This window comes from Notamacropus eugenii, chromosome 2, assembly GCF_028372415.1.
Source record: "Notamacropus eugenii isolate mMacEug1 chromosome 2, mMacEug1.pri_v2, whole genome shotgun sequence".
Classification (NCBI taxonomy): domain Eukaryota; kingdom Metazoa; phylum Chordata; class Mammalia; order Diprotodontia; family Macropodidae; genus Notamacropus; species Notamacropus eugenii.
Window position 1 is genome coordinate 473,936,276 of NC_092873.1, and position 19,160 is coordinate 473,955,435.

The 19,160-nt window shown below is 43.2% G+C and overlaps 2 protein-coding genes across 15 annotated transcripts in view; one reads left to right on the plus strand and one right to left on the minus strand.

Moving 5' to 3' along the window:
• C2H1orf105 (chromosome 2 C1orf105 homolog) overlaps nucleotides 1-19,160 on the minus strand; it is a 62,684-nt gene that overhangs the window by 30,783 nt on the left and 12,741 nt on the right. For 5 of the 13 annotated variants that reach the window (XM_072648624.1, XM_072648626.1, XM_072648625.1 and 2 more), the window contains exons 1-3: nucleotides 12,684-13,029; nucleotides 11,498-11,592; nucleotides 2,248-2,359 (exon numbers count right to left, since the gene is read on the minus strand). In XM_072648624.1, the coding sequence (XP_072504725.1) occupies nucleotides 2,248-2,359; nucleotides 11,498-11,564 (179 nt within the window). In that variant the 5' untranslated portion in view covers nucleotides 11,565-11,592; nucleotides 12,684-13,029. The other 8 variants (XM_072648622.1, XM_072648621.1, XM_072648617.1 and 5 more) reach the window with 7 other exon arrangements.
• PIGC (phosphatidylinositol glycan anchor biosynthesis class C) lies at nucleotides 13,631-19,096 on the plus strand. 2 transcript variants are annotated; one of them, XM_072648613.1, is made up of 3 exons: nucleotides 13,631-13,811; nucleotides 14,813-14,883; nucleotides 17,636-19,096. In XM_072648613.1, exon 3 carries the CDS (start codon nucleotides 17,851-17,853, stop codon nucleotides 18,727-18,729), a length of 879 nt encoding a protein of 292 aa, XP_072504714.1. In that variant the 5' UTR covers nucleotides 13,631-13,811; nucleotides 14,813-14,883; nucleotides 17,636-17,850; the 3' UTR covers nucleotides 18,730-19,096. The 2 variants fall into 2 exon arrangements, with proteins under 2 accessions (XP_072504714.1, XP_072504715.1); XM_072648614.1 differs by lacking the exon at nucleotides 14,813-14,883 and having other exon boundaries at nucleotides 13,713-13,811.

Below are 19,160 nucleotides of genomic sequence, written 5' to 3' on the forward strand. Positions count from 1 at the left end.
CTTAGAGCACACATTAAAGCTTACTGCTATGATGATCATTGTTTTAGGTGAGTGTGGGGGCAGAGCAACTTATGAAACAGCTTGCAGCATGGAGGGGCCAGCACCCAGGCTGCAGGGAGTGCCCACACCAGTCATGCCACAGCTCTTTTAGGTGATGACTAGATCCAGTTCTCCTTTCTCATTCTTCCCGTCTTTCTGCTCTTGCCCTCTGTCTTTCTAAATGTTAAGTCCTGTACACCAAGACAAACTGCCCATTTCTCTCTAGCAGGTTTCCTTCACCTAGTCCCCTTGATCCTTTGAATAAGAATTACTTATTTAAGACAGAGATGGAAGGTTATACTAACAATGTTCTTTCCAGTCTGGATTGCCTGTTTACTGCCTTCCTCTGCCATTCTGATGTGTGTGTGTGTGTGTGTGTGTGTGTGTGTGTGTATATACACACATATATGTAAAATTATAACATGCCAATAGTGAGGTGGGCACTGAGTGATTATAAACTGTCTTTGTGCTCATTACGTAGCTTGCTCCTGGCATCAAATAAATGGAAAATATGAATGGGAATAATAATAGCTTTGCCAAGAACATTTTTTTCCTCTAAGTGGGGTAAGGTTTCATTGTCCATTGTTCATTTAAAACAAAGGCATGTAAAGGGAGAATGCCTTGGTGTACACACAGTATTTGTCCTGCTTATCTTCATCACCACCCCCCTCTCTCCTCCAAAAGGTGTATGTGTGTGGGGAGGCAAGGGGGGAATTAGTCATCATCCTGATCTAACTGCTTCCACTTTCTGCATGGAAACTTTGATTTCTGATTCCTAGGAGCTACAAATTGCTGACCAGGCCTAATCAGGCTACCGCAAGATTCTTTCACTCTAGAACAAACACTAGTCTTGAATCAACAGAGTTTTCAGAGTGAATAAAGGGAGTGAGCAAAGTGAGGCCTTTTAATATCTGGCCTGGTGGTCTTTGGCCAACCACAGAAAAAATACACTGGAGGTACACATGTGAGAGATCATGGGACAGGCTCAGCTCCAGGGACATACAAATAGGTTATGTTTATGTTTTTCCTCTTTCTAGTTTCTCAAGCCATTTTTTTTTATTCTAATATTAGAGAGAGAGAGAGAGAGAGAGAGAGAGAGAGAGAGAGAGAGAGAGCACATTTCCATGCATAGAGCATAAAACCCAAAAAAGGGCTTCTCTTAGGAAACCATAACTTTCCATTTCATATCACTTGCTTTTTAAAAATAGTACATCATAAATTCAACACATTACTCTCAAAATGCTATCTCAAGCTATTTTTCCAAATCTTGAGACTTCAGGTAAGTACATTTGGCCAAGTGTAGGTCATTTCCCTTCTACTGATTTGTTCAGTTTGCTTGAAAAAAGCCATGTGGCATTTGGGTCACTTCAAGAACTTTTTAAAAGATTCCCTGGACTCAGAATCTGTCACCAATAGGCTACCTTGAAACAGCCAAGACTGCAGACATCTGCCAAAATAAACCCCTCCCCGCCCCTCAATAAAATCCAGTGGCTATCACCTCCAAGAGTGAATACAAAAATTTCCTGTTTGACATTCAAAGCCTTAGTTATAAAATTTAACCCCAACCCTACTTTTTCGGTATTCTTACACCTTATTCTCCACTGGTAATCTTCAGTTCAGTATAACTGGCCTCCTTTCTCTTCCATGGTCGAGACACTCCATTTCTCAGCTGTGGGCATTTTCTCTGGCTGTCCCTGATGCCTGGAATACCATCCCTCATCTCTACCTCCTGGCTCCCCTGGTTTCCTTCAAGTCCCAGCTAAAATTCCATTTTCTACTCTTCTTAATACTGGTGCATTCCTCTGTTAATTATTTCCAATTTATCATATATATACATGTATACACACATATATACATATATGTATATATATCTACCTATCTATCTATCTATATAGATGTAGATATAGATAGCTTGTTTGTACATATCTGTTTGCTTGTCTTCCTCCATCAAATTTTAAGCTCCCTGAGGGCAGGGACCATCTCTTGCTTCTTTCTGTATTCCCAGTGTTTAGTCCAGTGCCTGGCACATGGTAGGCACTAAATACTTATTAGTTGACTGACTGAAATATCTTCCATCTCCTGAAAGCTCAGAGCACTTCAGTGTTGAGCAGTTAATAATCTTCAGGGAATTTTTAAGTAACTTTTTTCTCCCCCTGGCACTAGGCTATCCATATGTCTTCCCTAGTGGGGAAAGACGAGCAGCCTCACCTTCCATCTCCCCTTGACATCTCCTTAAGTACAGTTTGTGCTGGACTCCAGGAATAAGTTGTTCTCCCAGAGCTGGAGGCTCCTGTGCCACCAGCCCTGACACTTCTCAATCCTGTTGTGATGGAGGATGGAGTGGTAGGATGAAAGGTTTATAATCCAGTTTTTTGAAATGGATAGGTTTTCTTTTCTAAATAAACAGGCTGTTTCATTAGGAGATATGGTATGCTAAAGAACTACATATTGTCATTGTCCTTGTTCCTTTGTTTCATCCCCACTTTGATTGTTTTTTAATGATATGTCCGATGTGCTAACACCCCTTCTAATAATGTTTAACAACCCCTACTTTTTTGTTCAATAAATAATACCATGAAGTTCCTCAAAAAAAGGTCTTTGCTCCCTCTTTAGGAGACAGAGAATAACAGTAACAAGGAGGGTTGTTAGAGATCATATTTTAATCAGTGTCCTACTTTGATAAATGAGGCAACAAAATCTTGTGATTCCAAACTGTTGCTGGAATACTTTGGGACTGGACCCATCCGGTGATGGTTTAGCAATTAGACAGGCTGCTACCTCACCCCTGCAGCCACACTGTCACACACACACACACACACACACACACACACACTCACATACTCCTACTTCCTCTTCTTCTCCCCATGGTCATCAGCTACTCAAAAATGGTCAAATGGGAGGAAGAAATCGCAAAATGCTGGTGTTGCACTCCAGTCACTATGGTCCTTTCTGCTTACAAGTGGATCTCCTTGCTTGAGAGTGAGGATGACCTCTCCATTACCAGAAATAAGCAAAGTACTGCAAATGACCCATTTTTCTAATATCCTGTGTCAAGCACACCCTACCTGGGGGCCTATAACCCTTTAGAAGCTTGTCCAAAACCAGCCCATGTGTCAACAGATTTTTAGATGGAGAAAATGGACACAAAGTAGAAAGGTTTGGGTTTGAATCAATGCAATTTTTCTCCTTTCTATCTGTGTTTTTGTTGTTGTTCAGTTGTTTTCAGTCATGTCTGACTTTTCATGACCCCCTTTGGTGTTTTCTTGGCAATGATTCTAGAGTGGCTTGCCATTTTCTTCTCCAGCTCATTTTACAGATGAGGAACTGAAGCAAACAGGGTGAAGTGACTTGCCCAGGGTCACACAGCTGGTCAATGTCTGAGCCCAGATTTGAACTCATGAAGATCTTCCTGATTTCCTGACTTTGGGCTCAACTCTATCCACTGTGCCACCTAACTACCCAAAGCTGTGGAGCATTGGTAAATCACTTCTTTTAGCCTTACTTTGCCCATCCATAAAGGAGGGGTGATGGTAGGCATGCTTTCTACCAGGCTTTGTAAGGAAAGAGCTTTGTCGACCTTAACATAGTATTATCACGTGAGATGATGTATGCAAAGTTCTTTGTAAGTCATAAAGATGTAGGATATAAATGTTTCCTATTGTTATTATTATTATCATCATAGTTTTCTAGTTACCTCTGATAACTAATAAAAATAAACAGAAAATTGAGGAATACTTTAAGCCATAAACCCTTAATAAACCCATTAAAAGTAAAGTAATGTAGAGGCAAGATATTGGATTTAAAGTCAGAGCACCTGGATTTGAATACTAACTGCTACTTACTCCATGGGACAAAACATATCTTCTCAGAGCTTCACTTCCCTCTTCTGCAAAATTTGGGGGTTAGACTAATGATCTCTAAGGCTCTAGTGCTAGATTCTATGATTCCAGATAAAAGATTCTGGGGAGCCAGAGTGGAACCAAGCAAGGGCAAATAGGTTGGTATGTGTTAAAGGATTCATAGAGGGAGAAGGAAAGGTGAAGATCCTGAACATTGGACACTCTTCTTGTTCAGGGTAGACTTAGACATTCTAGAGTATTATATGAAGTACGTTACATCTGGAAAGGGAAAGACTTATTTGCCCATAGACTTGCTGATCTGATCAAAAGTACTTTAAATTAAAAATGGAGGGAGAAAAAAATGTCCAGATAAAACTGTGAACCTAGATTCTGTGGAAGAAATGAAATCTGACATAAAAAAATAATGGCGAAGGACATAGTCATTAGTCCATAAGAAAAATAACCAGAAATTGTCAAGATCAATAGCCATGACTTGAGGCACTTGATGTGCAGAGTGTGGGGGATAAGAATGACCTGAAATGTTAAGGCATCATAGGAGTCACAAAGACTGGGAAGGATGGGACTTAGGACTGGAATGTGACTAAGGAAGGCTATAACTATCGAAGAACAAATTTGAGAAAAGAAGTAGTAGAACCACACTGTGAGTCAAGAAAAAGTACATTTGTAGAAATCCATGATCCTAAGAATAGAAACATGCAGAGCCGTTGAGCAAGGAGAAAAGGAGAGAGAATGGAAGCGATACTATTACAAGAAAATAATATTGACCTTTCAGCCAGACATAGCAAATGTCTATTAATTTCCAGGCACAGATTGCAAAATCTGCATGGAAACCTGATGATGGAGGAAATGGAGGATTTGCTAAAAGCAGAGCAAGTGGCAAATTATTTTTAAATATATATATGTATATATATATATACATATATATTTTTAAATATTTACCAATTAAATGTAAATTTTTAAAAATTTATTTTTAAAAACTTTGAATTTTAAATTCTCAACTTCCTTTTCTTCCCTCTCCCACCCCTTGAGAAGGTAAACAATATGATATTGATTATACATGAGAAGTCATGCAAGTCATTCCATATTAGCCATGTTGCAAAAGAAAACACACATCCAAAGAACAGGAAAAATAAAGTTAAAAAAATAAGCTTTAATCTGCACTGAGTTCATCAGTTCTCTCTCTGAGGGAAATAGTATTTTTTATCATGAGTCCTTTGGGATTGTCTTGGATCATTGTATTGATCAGAATGGCAAAGTCATTCATAGTTGATTATTGTTATAATATTGCTGTTACTGTGTATAATTTACTGCTGCTTCTACTCATTTCACTTTGCATCAGTTCATGTAATTTGTTCCAGGTTTCTCTGAAACCATCCCATTTGGCACTTCTTATAGCACAACAATATTCCATCACAATCATACACTACAACTTGTTCAGCCATTCCCCACTTAAAGGGCATCCCTTTAATGTCCAATTCTTTGTCATTACAAAAAGAGTTGTTATAAATATTTTTGTATGAATAGGTCCTTTACCCTTTCCTTTGATCTCTTTAGGATACAGACCTGGTAGTGGTACTGTTAGGTCAAAGGATATGAACAGTTTTATAGCATTTTGGGTGTAGTTCCAAACTGTTCTTCAGAATGCATTGAACTAGCCAATTATGAATTCTTGACTTGCCTTTTGAACAATATAATCTTTCAGAAAGTAGAAGGAATGACAGTGGGATTGCTATGGACTTAATTAGAATTAACAAGTGGGGGAGGGGGTTGGTTGGAGTGGACATCAGAGAAAGCATAGGAGAAAGTGAATATATATTATCCTAAGTTTTATGATGATCTTCCTAATGCCCTACTCTAATTACATAAAGCCACTGCTCAAAGACCTTCTGTGCTCTCCTTGACTACTGAAGAAGTTCAGTAGTCTTAGTCTGGCATCTAGGGTCATGAGGTTCCAATTTATCATTCGAATCTGAAAAAGCACTACTCCCTCTCAAGTACTGAGCTTCATTTGTATGTAGTCTGGGTTTTGATGGCTCAGAGTGAGCATAAACAGCAATTGTTTTTGTTCTGGATAGAAACTCTGATAGTCTATCCCTCCCAGAGTGATTCTTTTGTGAAGGCAAACTAGGTTATCTTTTGCCTCAATTTTTGGTTAGCCTTTAATCACTGAATGGGTGTTGCCTCAAACAAATTGAGACCTAGGAATGACCTTAGCTTACACAGGCCAAGTCTCCCACTGCATCAGAGCCATCTTCAGTCACCCTGACCTATGTCTCCAATGACTTTGGAGGATGATGGCTCTGCACAGCCCTGCCTCACTTAAGTCCAGTTCACTTGCAAGTCAAGACATCACTCTCTTGATGACATCGGTCCTCTTCAAGGACAAAGGATGAACAGCAAATAATACTCTATAGCTACAATGAACTAATTAGCTGTTCCTCCATCATACTGAATGCTTTCTGGATCCTGCCTCTTTGACTGTGACAGTCTTGTCATTTGGGATGCCTTCTACCTCACATCAACAATGGTTGAAATTCAATCTGCCCTTCAAGGCCTAGTTCAAATACCACCCTTCCTCTGTCCACCTTCTCCAAGTCTTTGTAGATCACTCCCAGCCTATGAACTCACTTGAGTTTATAGTCCTTTATACCTCTCTGCTGCATTTAACATTTTTACTATAATGATTTTTGGGCAATCAAAGGTGACTGTGCTTTAAACAGTTTAACTCTATTCAAAGAGCTTTCCCCAGCTCCTCAGAGACAAGGAGTTGTAAGGAGGATATGTAACCCAGAAGGACCCTGAACCAGTGCCACCCAATTCTTCCAAGGAGGCAGACATGCTGCACTTACCAGAGATCACCTCTGGTTCCTGATCTCTGTACAGAGTTGAAAGAATGGTTGTAGCCTCTGCAGGTGAGAGCTCTTTCTTCATCGTATCTTGGTATTGTCTGCTTATCAGTATGGTGCTCCTGTGCCCAGCACATTGAATCTTAGAAACCAGTGATGCCTTAGCCTCAGTGTCCTTAGTGGCTGACTGTAGTTTCCTCTAGAAATCTGTGTTCTTTAGTCACATTTATCTTTCTTTTCCATATTTATACAATTACAACTATAAATAACATAGACGTATGTGCTTCTGGTGACCCTTGACAGGGATTCTGCATTACTGCTTAAGGGCAGCTAGATGGTGCAGTGCACCAGTGCAAGAGTCAGGAGGATCTGAGTTCAAATCTCACTCCAGACACTTGACACTCATAGCTGTGTGACCTTGGGCAAGTCACTTAACCCCAACTGCCTCATCCTGGGTCATCTCCAGTCATCCTGATGAATATCTGGTCATTGGATTCAGATGACTCTAGAGGAGAAGTGAGACTTGTGACCTGCACAGCCCTTCCTCACTCAAAACAAAGTCAAGTGCAAGTCTTGTCATTATTTCTCTGATGGCATGGCCTTCTTCAGCAATGAAGGACAAACACACATTACTGCTTAATCTCATAGTATTAAAACCAAATTTTAACTTGCTATTATAATTACTCAACTGAACCACTGAGATAAATAAATGTTGATTGACTCTTACCATTTCCATCAGCCCACAGTCACAATTATTGCTAAATAATTTATAATTGATATATTATATATAATTATATATTCATATATAATATTATATATAATTATAATTAAATTATATTTATAATTGATGAATAATTTATCAATGCACAGTATCCCACATTATCATCTCTACTAGATGGCAAACTCATTGAAGGCAGGGGCCATGTTTGATTTATCTTTCTATTTTTCCCAGCTCCGTGTATGCTGCATTGCACAAAGAAGGATTTAATAAAAGTTTGCTGGAATGAATGAATGAGACACAGAGGGGAAAGATGGATCAAGCCAAACAAGTGCCCTAGATTTTAGGAGGGCAGAACTCAAAGTGCTCAGAGAAAAACTGACAAGTAGCCATTTACTCTATAAGAGAAGATGGCTCAAGAGAAAAGGGAGAATCTCAAGAAAGAGATATTAGAATCACAAGTGATCCCAGGAAGAAAGATGCGGGGGGGGGGGGGGGGGGAGTGTCTAAACAAATCTATATGGATTTTAAAGAAAAATCTCTAATCAACTCAGATTCACAAAGAAAATTTCCAAAAGATGGCAGCACCTAAGCAAGGAAGAATATCAGAGTCCATGGCACAGACTTGCAACAGCAGTGATGAACTGAATCCTATAAAAAATTATCAAGACAACAAGAAAAGAGTTTAAGGGCTAGAAGAGTAAATCAGTTGATTTTCCTGGTCTGGGATAATTACATCTCCACGGTGCTGAAAGAACTGTCAGTTATCTTTGGTGAACTGTAGAGAGTAGGAGGGAAATGAAAAAACTAGAAACAGGCAAATGTCTTGATGTTTTAAAAAGGGAAGAAGTCATCATATTCTGCCAGTGCAGGTCGGTGAGTTAGATGTGGATCAAGGCAAAATTCTAGAACAGGTGACTAAATATTTGTGAGTAAAAATGGATCTGGACAAACAAGTTCCCTAGATTTTAGGAGGGCAGAGCTCAAAGTGTTCAAAGAAAGCCTGGCATTAAGGCCAAATGTTCTAAAAGAGAAAACGACTCAAGAGGGAAGGAAGACTCTCAAGAAAGAGATGTTATAATCACAAATGATCCCAATAACCTAGAGACGGAATGATTATCTGATTTTTCTGAAGACAAGAAGCTGGAAGCTAACACAACGGATGAGAGAATTAGGAACTCTTAGTAGGTTAGCTAGAGCAATGACCCAAGTCGAATAAAACAAGATTTAATAAGCATATATATGAATTTGAGGTGATGGGGCATAGTGACTCAAGAGCCTTACTCAGAGCAGTTAGGAAAACCAAGGTTCAAACTCTACCTCTAACACAGACTGGCTTATGTCACTTCTAAATGTTCTAGGTAATTCTCTAACTCAGGGCAGAATGTAGAATGTTCCTGATATGTACACATGGAGGGAACTTCCTTGCTTAGAGTTTTCTATGCTAATTAAATCACAGACATGGACCAAAATTTTGAATTATTCTATTTGTTTTTTTTAAAATACAACAAAAGAAGTGAGCAGAACTTGAAGAACATTGTACACAGTAACAGCAACATTATGAGATGACTAACCTTGATAGACTTACCTCTTCTTAGCAATGCAAGGATCTAAGACAACTCCAAAATACTCATGATAGAAAAAGCGATCTACACACAAAAAAAGAACTATGGAGACTGAAAGCAGATTGAAGCATACTATTTGCTCTCTTTCACTTTTTTTTTCTTCTTTCTCATGATTCCTCCCATTGTCCTAATTCATCTTTACAACATGACTAATGTGAAAATGTCTAATATGAATGTATATGTAGAGCCTATATCAGATTGCATGCCATTTGGTGTGGGATGAAGGAAGGTTATAATTCCTCTGTACTCTACACATTTGGGATATTGAGTTTTGTTTGGTACAATGTAGGCAGCTAAGGGCTACAGTGGAAAAAGAGACTGCATTTGGAGTCAGAAATACACTTGAATTCAAATCTGGCTTCAGACACTTGTACTAGTTTGTGTGACCCTGCGTGAGTCACTTGACCTCTATCAGTCTTAGTTTCCTCATATGCAATTTGTGATAATATAGCACCTACCTCATAGGATTCTTGTGAGGATCAAAAGAGATAATAAATGAAAAGTGCTTTGCAAACCTTAAAGCCCTTTATCAATGTAACGATTATTACGTTTTAAGAGGAGCATTGATAAGCTAGAGCATGTTCAGGCAATGATAAACTGGTAGGGTAAATGAGGGCCTTATAAAAGCATGTTAAATAAAGAATTGAAAGAACTGGGGTGCTTAAACTGTAAGAAGAGAAAGATTGGAAAAGAGGTGAGTGGGATAGGATAGTTATCCTCAGATATTTGAAGGGCTATCATGTGGAGTTATTAGATTGATTCTATGTGGGTCCAGAGGGAGGAATTAGAATTAGTGAATGGCAATTACAAAGAGGCAGATTTTCACTTGATAGAAAGGAAGGGCTTTCTAACAGTAAAAGCTACCTGACAATGGAATGTTTTGGCTTCCTACCTCAGTATGGAGTGAGTTCCCTGTCTCTGGAGGTGATCAATCAGAGGCTAGACAATCATTTACTAGTGCTATTTTAGAAGGGATTAATGAATCTCCCTGGGGGTTTATGATGTGAAGTTCTTTTTCAACTCTAGAATTCTATGTTTCCAGGATTCTGATACCAACGATAGTGTCACAACACCACAAAGTGCCATGACATGATTGGGAAAGAGTTCCTTAAGGGAAGAACAGTTTCCCAACACCTTAGTGGCTTCCAAATATTTCAAGGGACATTGTGAAATTCTATTTAAATCTTCCAATCAAAAAGATGTTTTTTTTTAATTCAACAAAGAAGTTTAAGTGCTTGGAAACTTGGAGGTGGAGTGGAAAGAAAGAGAGAGATAGAAAGAGAAGGAAGGAGAGGGAGAGAGAGAGAGGGAGAGCGAGAGGTAGAGGGAGAGGGAGAGGGAGAGGGAGAGGGAGAGATATTTTCATAAAATCAAACATGTCAAAATCTAATAAATTTGGAAATCATGGTTCAAGACTGTAATGAAAAGCTTGCAGTTAACTAACCAGGAAGAAGGAGGACATCCTGAAATATTTCAGGGACAGGAATTTGCTTCTGGAGACACAATGGTAAAGAGAGTGGTAAAGAGAGGGGAAGGCCGGTGGGTTTCAGCTTCCCCAATTTATCCTCTTACAGAGATCTGTCACCACTCCTACCATTTGTCTGAAAATACTGGCCAATCAGTTTGTATTCCCAGGTCAAAGAACCAGCCAGCCACATCTTAGCTTCACTCCCTCAGCATGTGCTTACAGAATCAGGTGCCAATGATTCTAGGTGAACCTGCAGATTTAGATACCTAGTGCTTTTAAGCTGGACAAAACAAACATTTCTAGCACAGAATAGCAAATGGGAATTTAGAACCCAGATCAAGAAATTCTGACCCAGTGACAAAATTCCAGATTCTCCATAACTCTCACTGGTCTATGGCAATGTTTCCCAAGCCAATTTGGCCACGAAGACATTTGAGTTTTGAAATACATCACAGAATCCATAAATGCTGGCCCAGGCTATGGTATAAATTGAGGAACAAGGTATGTCAAAGAATTTGGGGAGCAAAACAGAGGAATTTAAACCTATTCCCATGCTGAAAAATATAATAAACAATGAAATAAATAATTTTGATATATATATACACTTTCACATTTAACATTTAATATGAAAAAATTTTACCTTATAGCATTCATTTTATATATTTCAATTTGTAATGATATATTTTAAATATTTCATATTTAATATTTTAGAAATAAGGGTTCTCACTGAAACATTATTTATGACCTACAGAATATTAGAGTCCTCCCAGAAAATTTGGGAATCACTAATCTACTAGATATTTCTCTCCTCCAAGATGTTTTTGCCACTGTGCTAAATAACAGTTGAAAATGCTGGCTCGGTCATCTCCTGATTACTACAGCCTTGGAAGCTTCCTTAGGTGACCTTGAAACTTCAGTTCTTTAGTGGCTGAGTTTGTTACCTTTTTCGAAGAGTGATGAGCAAGGGTTTGTTTCCCACCAAGTAGGGAAAGGTATTTCTTGTGTCATACTTTATGATGGGGATTTTGAAAGGAACCTGGAGAGGAAGAAGGAAACCTAGTAAATTTTCACAACTCATTACATTAAATCATAATAGATCCCATTCCTGTCTTATTTTGAAGCTTACAAAGTGATTTCCTCCCAATAACTCTGTAAGGTAGTATTTTACAGATAAGAAACCGAGATTAGGAGAGATTAAGAGTATGTCCAGGGTTAACCTGCTTCCTAAAGAGGGGCCAGGAATGGATCTCAGGTCTTTCTGAATTCCAAGCCTATTGCTGCATGTCACTGGTCCTTCTCTTCCCATTAAACCAACAACCACTGGTACTCTATTGCCTCTAGAATCCAATCCAAACCCTCAGTTTGGTGCTCAAAGTCCTTCTAACCACTGACTCCCCACCACTTTTCTTACACCTAACTCCTTGCTGGTGTTTTTCAAGTCAGTGACACTGGCCTTCTGGCTGTTTCATGAGTAAGATACTCCACTTCTTGGTTCCTGGCATTTTCTCCGGCTGTCCTCCATGTTCCATGCCTGGAACACTCCCTCTCCTCTGCTCTCTCTCTTGGCTCCCCTGGCATCCTTAAAGTCCCAACTAAAAATCTCATCTTCTATAGGAAGACCCTCCCAATGCCTCTGAAGTCTAGTGCCTTCCCTTTGTTAATTATTTCTTTTGCATCCTGTATACACCTGTTTGTACATATTTGTACAAAAACACATTTTGTTGTCTTTCCCATTAGATTATGATCACTTCAAAGGCAGGGAGAGTCTTTTGCCTCTTTTCCTATGCGTAGGGCTTGGCACAGCGCCTGGCACATAGTAAGTACTGATTGACTGACCAACTAACTCGCCAGTTGTGTTAGACTAAAGTCCTAACCCTCGTCAAGATAACTTATTGTAGCCACCAAAAAAAGTGGGCTGGTTTGGGGGAGAAGACCTGGGTCTGAACCTTGGCTTTGCCATTTACTACAAGTAAATCATTTACCATCCCTGGCTTCAGCTTCCTTCCCAGTAAAATGAGAAAGTTAGACTAGATGACACCAAGGACTCTCTCTCAGCAGTTTCCAGCCCTCTGCCACCATGAAAAGAACTGCTACAAATGTTTTTATATAGACAAGAAATATAGATACATTGTTTCTCGAATCTGTTTGGGTGAGGTCAGAAAGCACGCAGTCTGGCAGCTGTGGGGCAGACGCGTTCACGTCCTCTGTTCTCCCAGTCTCTACAGCGTCTGTCCTCTCCTTTTCTAGGGTCAGCTCTGACAGTCTGAGGGTTTAATGCGCATTTTTGTATTAGTGACGGGGTGTTTGTTCATATGGCTGTTGACAGCTTCGATTTCTTCCCCCGAAAACTGCCTAGTTGTCTACACTGCGACCGTGAAGTGGGGGCACCGCATGCCGTAGAGATGGGCACGACCTTGGAGAGCTCCGCAAGCCTTGAACCCATCCATCCCCGCAGAACCCCTGCTGCCCACACACTCACAAGCGCTCTCTCTTTCCGTGGGAAACGCGCCTGTTTTATGGTCCCCACAGGAGGCAGTGTGCTACCGTGGCCCTGGGTTCGAGTCCTGTTTCCGTGACTTACTACTTAGTATGACGTTGGGCCAGGGGATCTTAAACCGGGGGGGGGGCCTTGATTTCCCCCCATTACTTAACAAGAGTATTTAAACGATTCTCTGGTTAAGGACCCCACAGGCTTCGGCCGACCGTCCGGGGGGTCCCAGGCAAACTCCTCCTCCTCCTCCCCTCCGATTCCGGGGTTCGAGCCTCGGTAAAAGCCCCAGGTGCACAGGAAGCCCTCGGCGGCCCCTCGCAGCGCCGCGGTCTGTCCTCATTGAAAGTGAGTGTCTACGCAGTGCGGGTGTAGACAGGGTGTAGACAGCGAATACGTGGTGTCCACACCGCCTAACTGTGTGGCAAAGATGTCTGGGCACTTTTCAGGTCACACTTAGCGACTCCACCAAAGCTTAAAGCTCCGCCGAGCCTCTCGGGGCAGGCCGGGGAGACGCGGGGTGCGGCACCCACGGAGCGTGCGCGCGATCTCCCCCGTCAGAACGCGAGGTCCTCGAGGGCACAGTTAGGCCTGCCCTTCCCTCGCTCCGCCACCAGGGGGCGAAGAGGGCGCATCCCTGAGGCCGCCGCGCCAAAGGAGGCCCCGGCCGCGGTTGCGCAGTCGGCGCGAGGGCCGTCCCAGGAAGGAGTTGGGAGGACGTGGCTTTGACCGTGACCGAGGGGAGGAGCCTCCGCCGGGCCCTACAGGTAGCGGGGTGGGGTCGGCGTCTCCGTGCCCCCCATCACTGCTGGCCCCGAGGGTGGGGGTTGGGCGGCAGGGGGGGCGAGGGTCGTCTACCTGGGGTGAGGACGTCAAATGATGGTTGGGGCCGGGGACCCCAGACTTCCGCCTCCAGGCCATTGGTCCTCTCTGCTTATTTTACGGTGTCGGGAAAACTGAGGCCCGGGGGAGCGAGTCCAGTCACCCCCAGAGTCCGCCCGCCTGACGTCTTAAAGGGCCCATGCTCTTTGGAGACTCCGCTCTAACCCTCCCTTCTGCGGAGACCTCCCTCCCTCCCACTTTTCCCCCCCTTCTCGTGACGTTCCATTGACCCCCGGTTCGATTCGTTTGGGATCTCCCGAGTTCGGGCGCTTGAGGCCCTTGGGAGCGCGGGATCGGGTGGGGGTGGGGCCCTGTCCCTTCAGTTCTCCCTCTTGGGTGTAGCCCTGGACTACTCTGCCCTGCGCCACACCGCCCCCTAGAGGCCCCCTCGTAGCGGCCCCCTGGCCCTGCTGTGCCCTGCGCCACACCGCCCCCTAGAGGCCCCCTCGTAGCGGCCCCCTGGCCCTGCTGTGCCCTGCGCCACACCGCCCCCTAGAGGCCCCCTCGTAGCGGCCCCCTGGCCCTGCTGTGCCCTGCGCCACACCGCCCCCTAGAGGCCCCCTCGTAGCGGCCCCCTGGCCCTGCTGTGCCCTGCGCCACACCGCCCCCTAGAGGCCCCCTCGTAGCGGCCCCCTGGCCCTGCTGTGCCCTGCGCCACACCGCCCCCTAGAGGCCCCCTCGTAGCGGCCCCCTGGCCCTGCTGTGCCCTGCGCCACACCGCCCCCTAGAGGCCCCCTCGTAGCGGCCCCCTGGCCCTGCTGTGCCCTGCGCCACACCGCCCCCTAGAGGCTCGGACCCCGCCGCCCAAGAACCCCCGGACACGAGCCCTTTGGGGCTTTCGGAGGGCGAGGCGCTGAGCGATTGATGCATCTGTCTCCTTTCACAGAGGAGGACACGAGGCTCTCCGAAGTTAGTGGCTGGTTTACAGTGTGTGAGAGCCGGGCGTGTAAGGAGCAGGTAGGTGGGAGGCTGTTCGGGAGAGACCTCAGACAGCTTGGTAGGCACATCTTTCATGAGAATAAGGTGTGGGCGCCTTGCCTTGGATTACTGCATTTTAGACATGCTCGATAAGTCATTCCAAGGCCGTTTGAAATTCATCTCAGGTTTTTAAAAGAGTCCTCTGCTTTCAGTAGGTTATGCTGAGCATCCTGTTAATGCTTGCTGGGGGCATTTGGCCCTAGAGTCGGAAAGACTCATCTTCCTAAGTTCAGATCTGGCCTCAGACACTAGCTGTGTGACCCTGGGCGAGTCATTTCCCCCTGTTTGCCTCAGTTTCCTCATCTGTAAAATGAGCTGGAGAAGGAAATGGCAAACCACTGAAATATCTTTGCCAAGAAAACCCAAATGGGGTCATGAAGAGTCAGACGCCTGAACACTTCCATTATGTTTAAGCTTATTTGTGTTGGCTCCTGCTCTTGTTACTACCCTAGGATTTGGGGATTGTAGATTTAGAACTGGAGGGTATCTTAGAAGTAGGGATATACTGGTTAGTGTTTAACAACTGACTTTCCAAAAAAAAAAGTATGCATGGCACACTTTTAAGCTTAATCTGCATTGTTAACCGTATCTCCATCACTTTCTAATGTCTAATCAGACTACAAAACAAATTAAGTTCTAACTTGTAGTATTTCTCCATTTCCAAGGTCGTGCTGAGAGTTTAACAACCAGCTCTCCTAGGCCAGAGTGAGCTGGCTCTAGCACATCCATGCTTTCTTTGAAGTCCTGCATTTGGCATTTTATATATGATGAAACTGATCCACATTCACATATATAATAAGAGACAGGTCTGGATTCAAACCCAGGCCCTCTGACTCTCAAGTCTAAGGTTTTGGTTTTTTGCCCTAGTTGCCTCCCTACTGAACTATTCAAGTTGGAGTAGTACATATTCCCGGGGTGAGAGCAGGTTTTAATGACATTTACCCTCCTAGGTTAGGGAGCAGAACCTACCAGAACTCTGAGCACCTCATTTGAGGTCAAGTGAGAAATTCATGGAGTCCTAGGTTCTTAGAGATGGAATGGACCTTGAAGGTCACTCATCCTCATGCCCATGTTATATAGAAGAAACTGAATGGTTAATAGATACTGAATAATAACCTGAATGGTTATATACCTAATTGTAGGCAGAGATAAGGCCAGAACCCAGATATCCTTATTTTTAGACCTACCTGACTGCCCTAATTAGAGTGATTCTATCATTGTAGTATGTGGCAGTGGACCTGAATGTGGAACACTGGGTGATGATGCCCCCTTCTCTGCCACACTCTGGGAGTTCTGAGCCCTTGCTACAACATGAAGAAGTTTGCCTCGGGGTCTCCAGTTTGCTGCCACTGATGATGTCAAAGATATTCCCCCGGCATATTCCCCCAGCATCTGAGCAATAAGCTATTTTAAGGTGTCATTCCTGTTTGGATATAGAGCCCCAGGAAAGTTTCAGATCCTTAGTTTCTCTATCTGTTAAATGGGACTAACAGTACCTTCACAGGAATATTGCAGATATGAAAGGGTCATAACTATTTTTAAAAAGAAAAGAAAGAATCTCTGACTCAGTTGACAGATGAATATTCTTTGGCCCTGTCCTGAGCAAAATGTCTTATCTTTATATGGCTTATAACCCTACTAGATTATAATATCTTACCAAAGTTTGGTTGCTTTCCTAGCACCTAACACATGGTAGGTGAGGAATTAATATTAGTTAAAAGGAAAAGGATCTAAGGAAAGCCGATAGTGATAATTTATTTAGCAATATCTCTTTAGCTCTGGTTTGTATTCCTCCAGTTTCCTAGTGTCTGTCCCACTGATTTGGGTTCCTGTAAAGCTAAATATGATTTAGAGCAGGGGTGACAAACCCAAATAGAAACCCTTGTGACTTAGAAAACCACAAATTAACACTATGTTGTATGGGGTTTTATTTATTTTTTTAAACATTTCCCAATTCCATTTTCATCTGGTTGGGAGGCTTGGCAGCTTGAGTGGGCCCTGAGTTTGACACCTTTGGTGTGGAGGAGTTTGGCTCTGTAGGTCTTATATATTAGGATCCTAGATTTAGAGCTGGAAGGGACTTCAGCGGTCACCTAGTCCAACTTCCTCGGGTTATGGACGAAAAAACTCAAGTCACGCAGGTATTAGGTAGCTGAGATGGGAGTCACACTCAGGCCCTGTGATTTCAAGTCACAGGGAATAATATTTGTAAAAAGCTTAGCCTTGTGACTGGCAAATAGTAGGCACTTAATAAATGCTTATTCCTTCCCCCTTTCCCTCATTGTACCAGGACCATTCTACTCTCTTTAGAGATAGGCATCTTGCCATTCACTTTCTAACTGGAGTTAGAAAAAAGCCATGCACTTGGGAAGTTTTTTGCAGTTGTCTATAACCATATCTACCTTATTCTAACTTTAATGGGCCAAGTAGATTTGATTTGGGATATTTAATTTTTTCTTGGTTGACCTCTAAAGATTTCATTTTCCATAGATTAACTGATGTTCTCTCTCTCTCTCTCTGTCCCTCCTTCCCTCCCTCCTCTCTCTCTCTCTCTCCCTCCTTCCTTTCCCTCTCTCCCTCCCTTTCTCCCTTTCTCTCCCTCTTCCATCCCTTTCCTCTTCTCTCTTTCTATCTCTCTCCCTCTTCTCTCTCTCTCTCCTCTCTTTCTCTATCTCTCTGTCCTTTCTGTCTCTGTCTCTCTTTCCCACCCTACCCCTTTCCTACCCTCCAGAAATTTGATTGACCTTATTCATCTAATGCAACAATGGAACATCTAATGGACATTGACTAGAAAATCACCTGGTACAGAAGAGCATGGAAATTCCAGAGAGGGCACATCTTACAGCCTCCTGAAGAATTAGCCCTTCTGAAGAGCTAGCACATGACTTATGGGCAAGAGTTAAATCTCATCTTTGTTTGGATGAGAAGGGCCTATGTTCACAACCAATGGCCAACACCAGAGCAGCAGGGTGGCAGAAGGTGCTATATGAGCGTCAGCCCTTCCCTGATAACTATGTGGATCAGAGGTTCTTGGAAGAACTCCGAAAAAACATCTCTGCCCGGAAATACCAATACTGGTCTGTGGTCTTTGAGTCTGGGGTGGTGATACAGCAGCTGTGCAGCGTCTGTGTCTTTGTGGTCATCTGGTGGTATATGGATGAGGGTCTGCTAGCACCACACTGGCTCTTTGGGACTGGGTTGGCTTCCTCCCTGATTGGCTATGTCTTGTTTGACCTCATTGATGGAGGGGCAGGGCGGAAGAAGAGTGGGCGCACACGGTGGGCTGACCTGAAGAGTGCCCTGGTCTTTATCACGTTTACTTATGGCTTTTCCCCAGTGTTGAAGACACTGACGGAATCTGTCAGCACTGACACCATCTATGCCATGTCGGTTTTCATGCTTTTGGGTCACCTTATCTTCTTTGACTATGGTGCCAATGCTGCCATTGTGTCCAGCACTCTCTCTCTGAACATGGCCATCTTTGCCTCTGTCTGCCTAGCCTCCCGCCTGCCTCGGTCCCTTCATGCCTTCATTATGGTGACATTCGCCATCCAGATCTTTGCATTGTGGCCAATGCTACAGAAGAAACTGAAGGCCTGTACCCCACGCAGTTATGTGGGGGTCACACTGCTATTTGCTTTCTCTGCCCTGGCTGGTCTATTAACCATTAGTGGTGTGGGAGCCATACTCTTTGCCCTGCTGCTAGTCTCTATCTCTTGCCTCTGTCCTTACTATCTCATCCGCTTGCAGCTTTTCAAAGAAAATATTCATGGACCTTGGGATGAAGCTGAAATCAAAGAAGACCTATCTAGGTTCCTCACCTAGCTTGGGGAGTGCAGGGAGCTCCCCACATTCTGGTATTAAAGGCTGAAAGACTAGACTCCCCCCAAAAAAGCAGCAATGAGGGGAAGAAGGTCTCTCATGAATGCAGCAGATTGGGAGGTGTCTGAGACAACAGCAGTGGGAGAAGAATGTTGGTGATGGGTCATATCTCCCTGTCCTGCCTTGGAGGGGATGGGATCCTTCAGAGGTCCAGGAATGATACTGACACTGTATTTCAGTTTTATTATGGCCAGTGGCATGGTGTAGTCTTGTATTAAAAACTGAAGTTAAAAGTCAGTTCTTTCATTTGACTTTCCTCTAAAGGGGAAGAAGGGAATAAACATTTATTAAGTGCCTACTGGGTGCCAGACATTGTGCTAAGATTTTTGTAATTATTAAATCATTTGATCATCATAACAACCTGGGAGGTAGGT

Excerpts from the sequence above, each read along its gene's own strand:
- PIGC (XM_072648613.1), top strand. The coding sequence starts at position 17,851 with ATGGCCAACACCAGAGCAGCAGGGTGGCAGAAGGTGCTATATGAGCGT.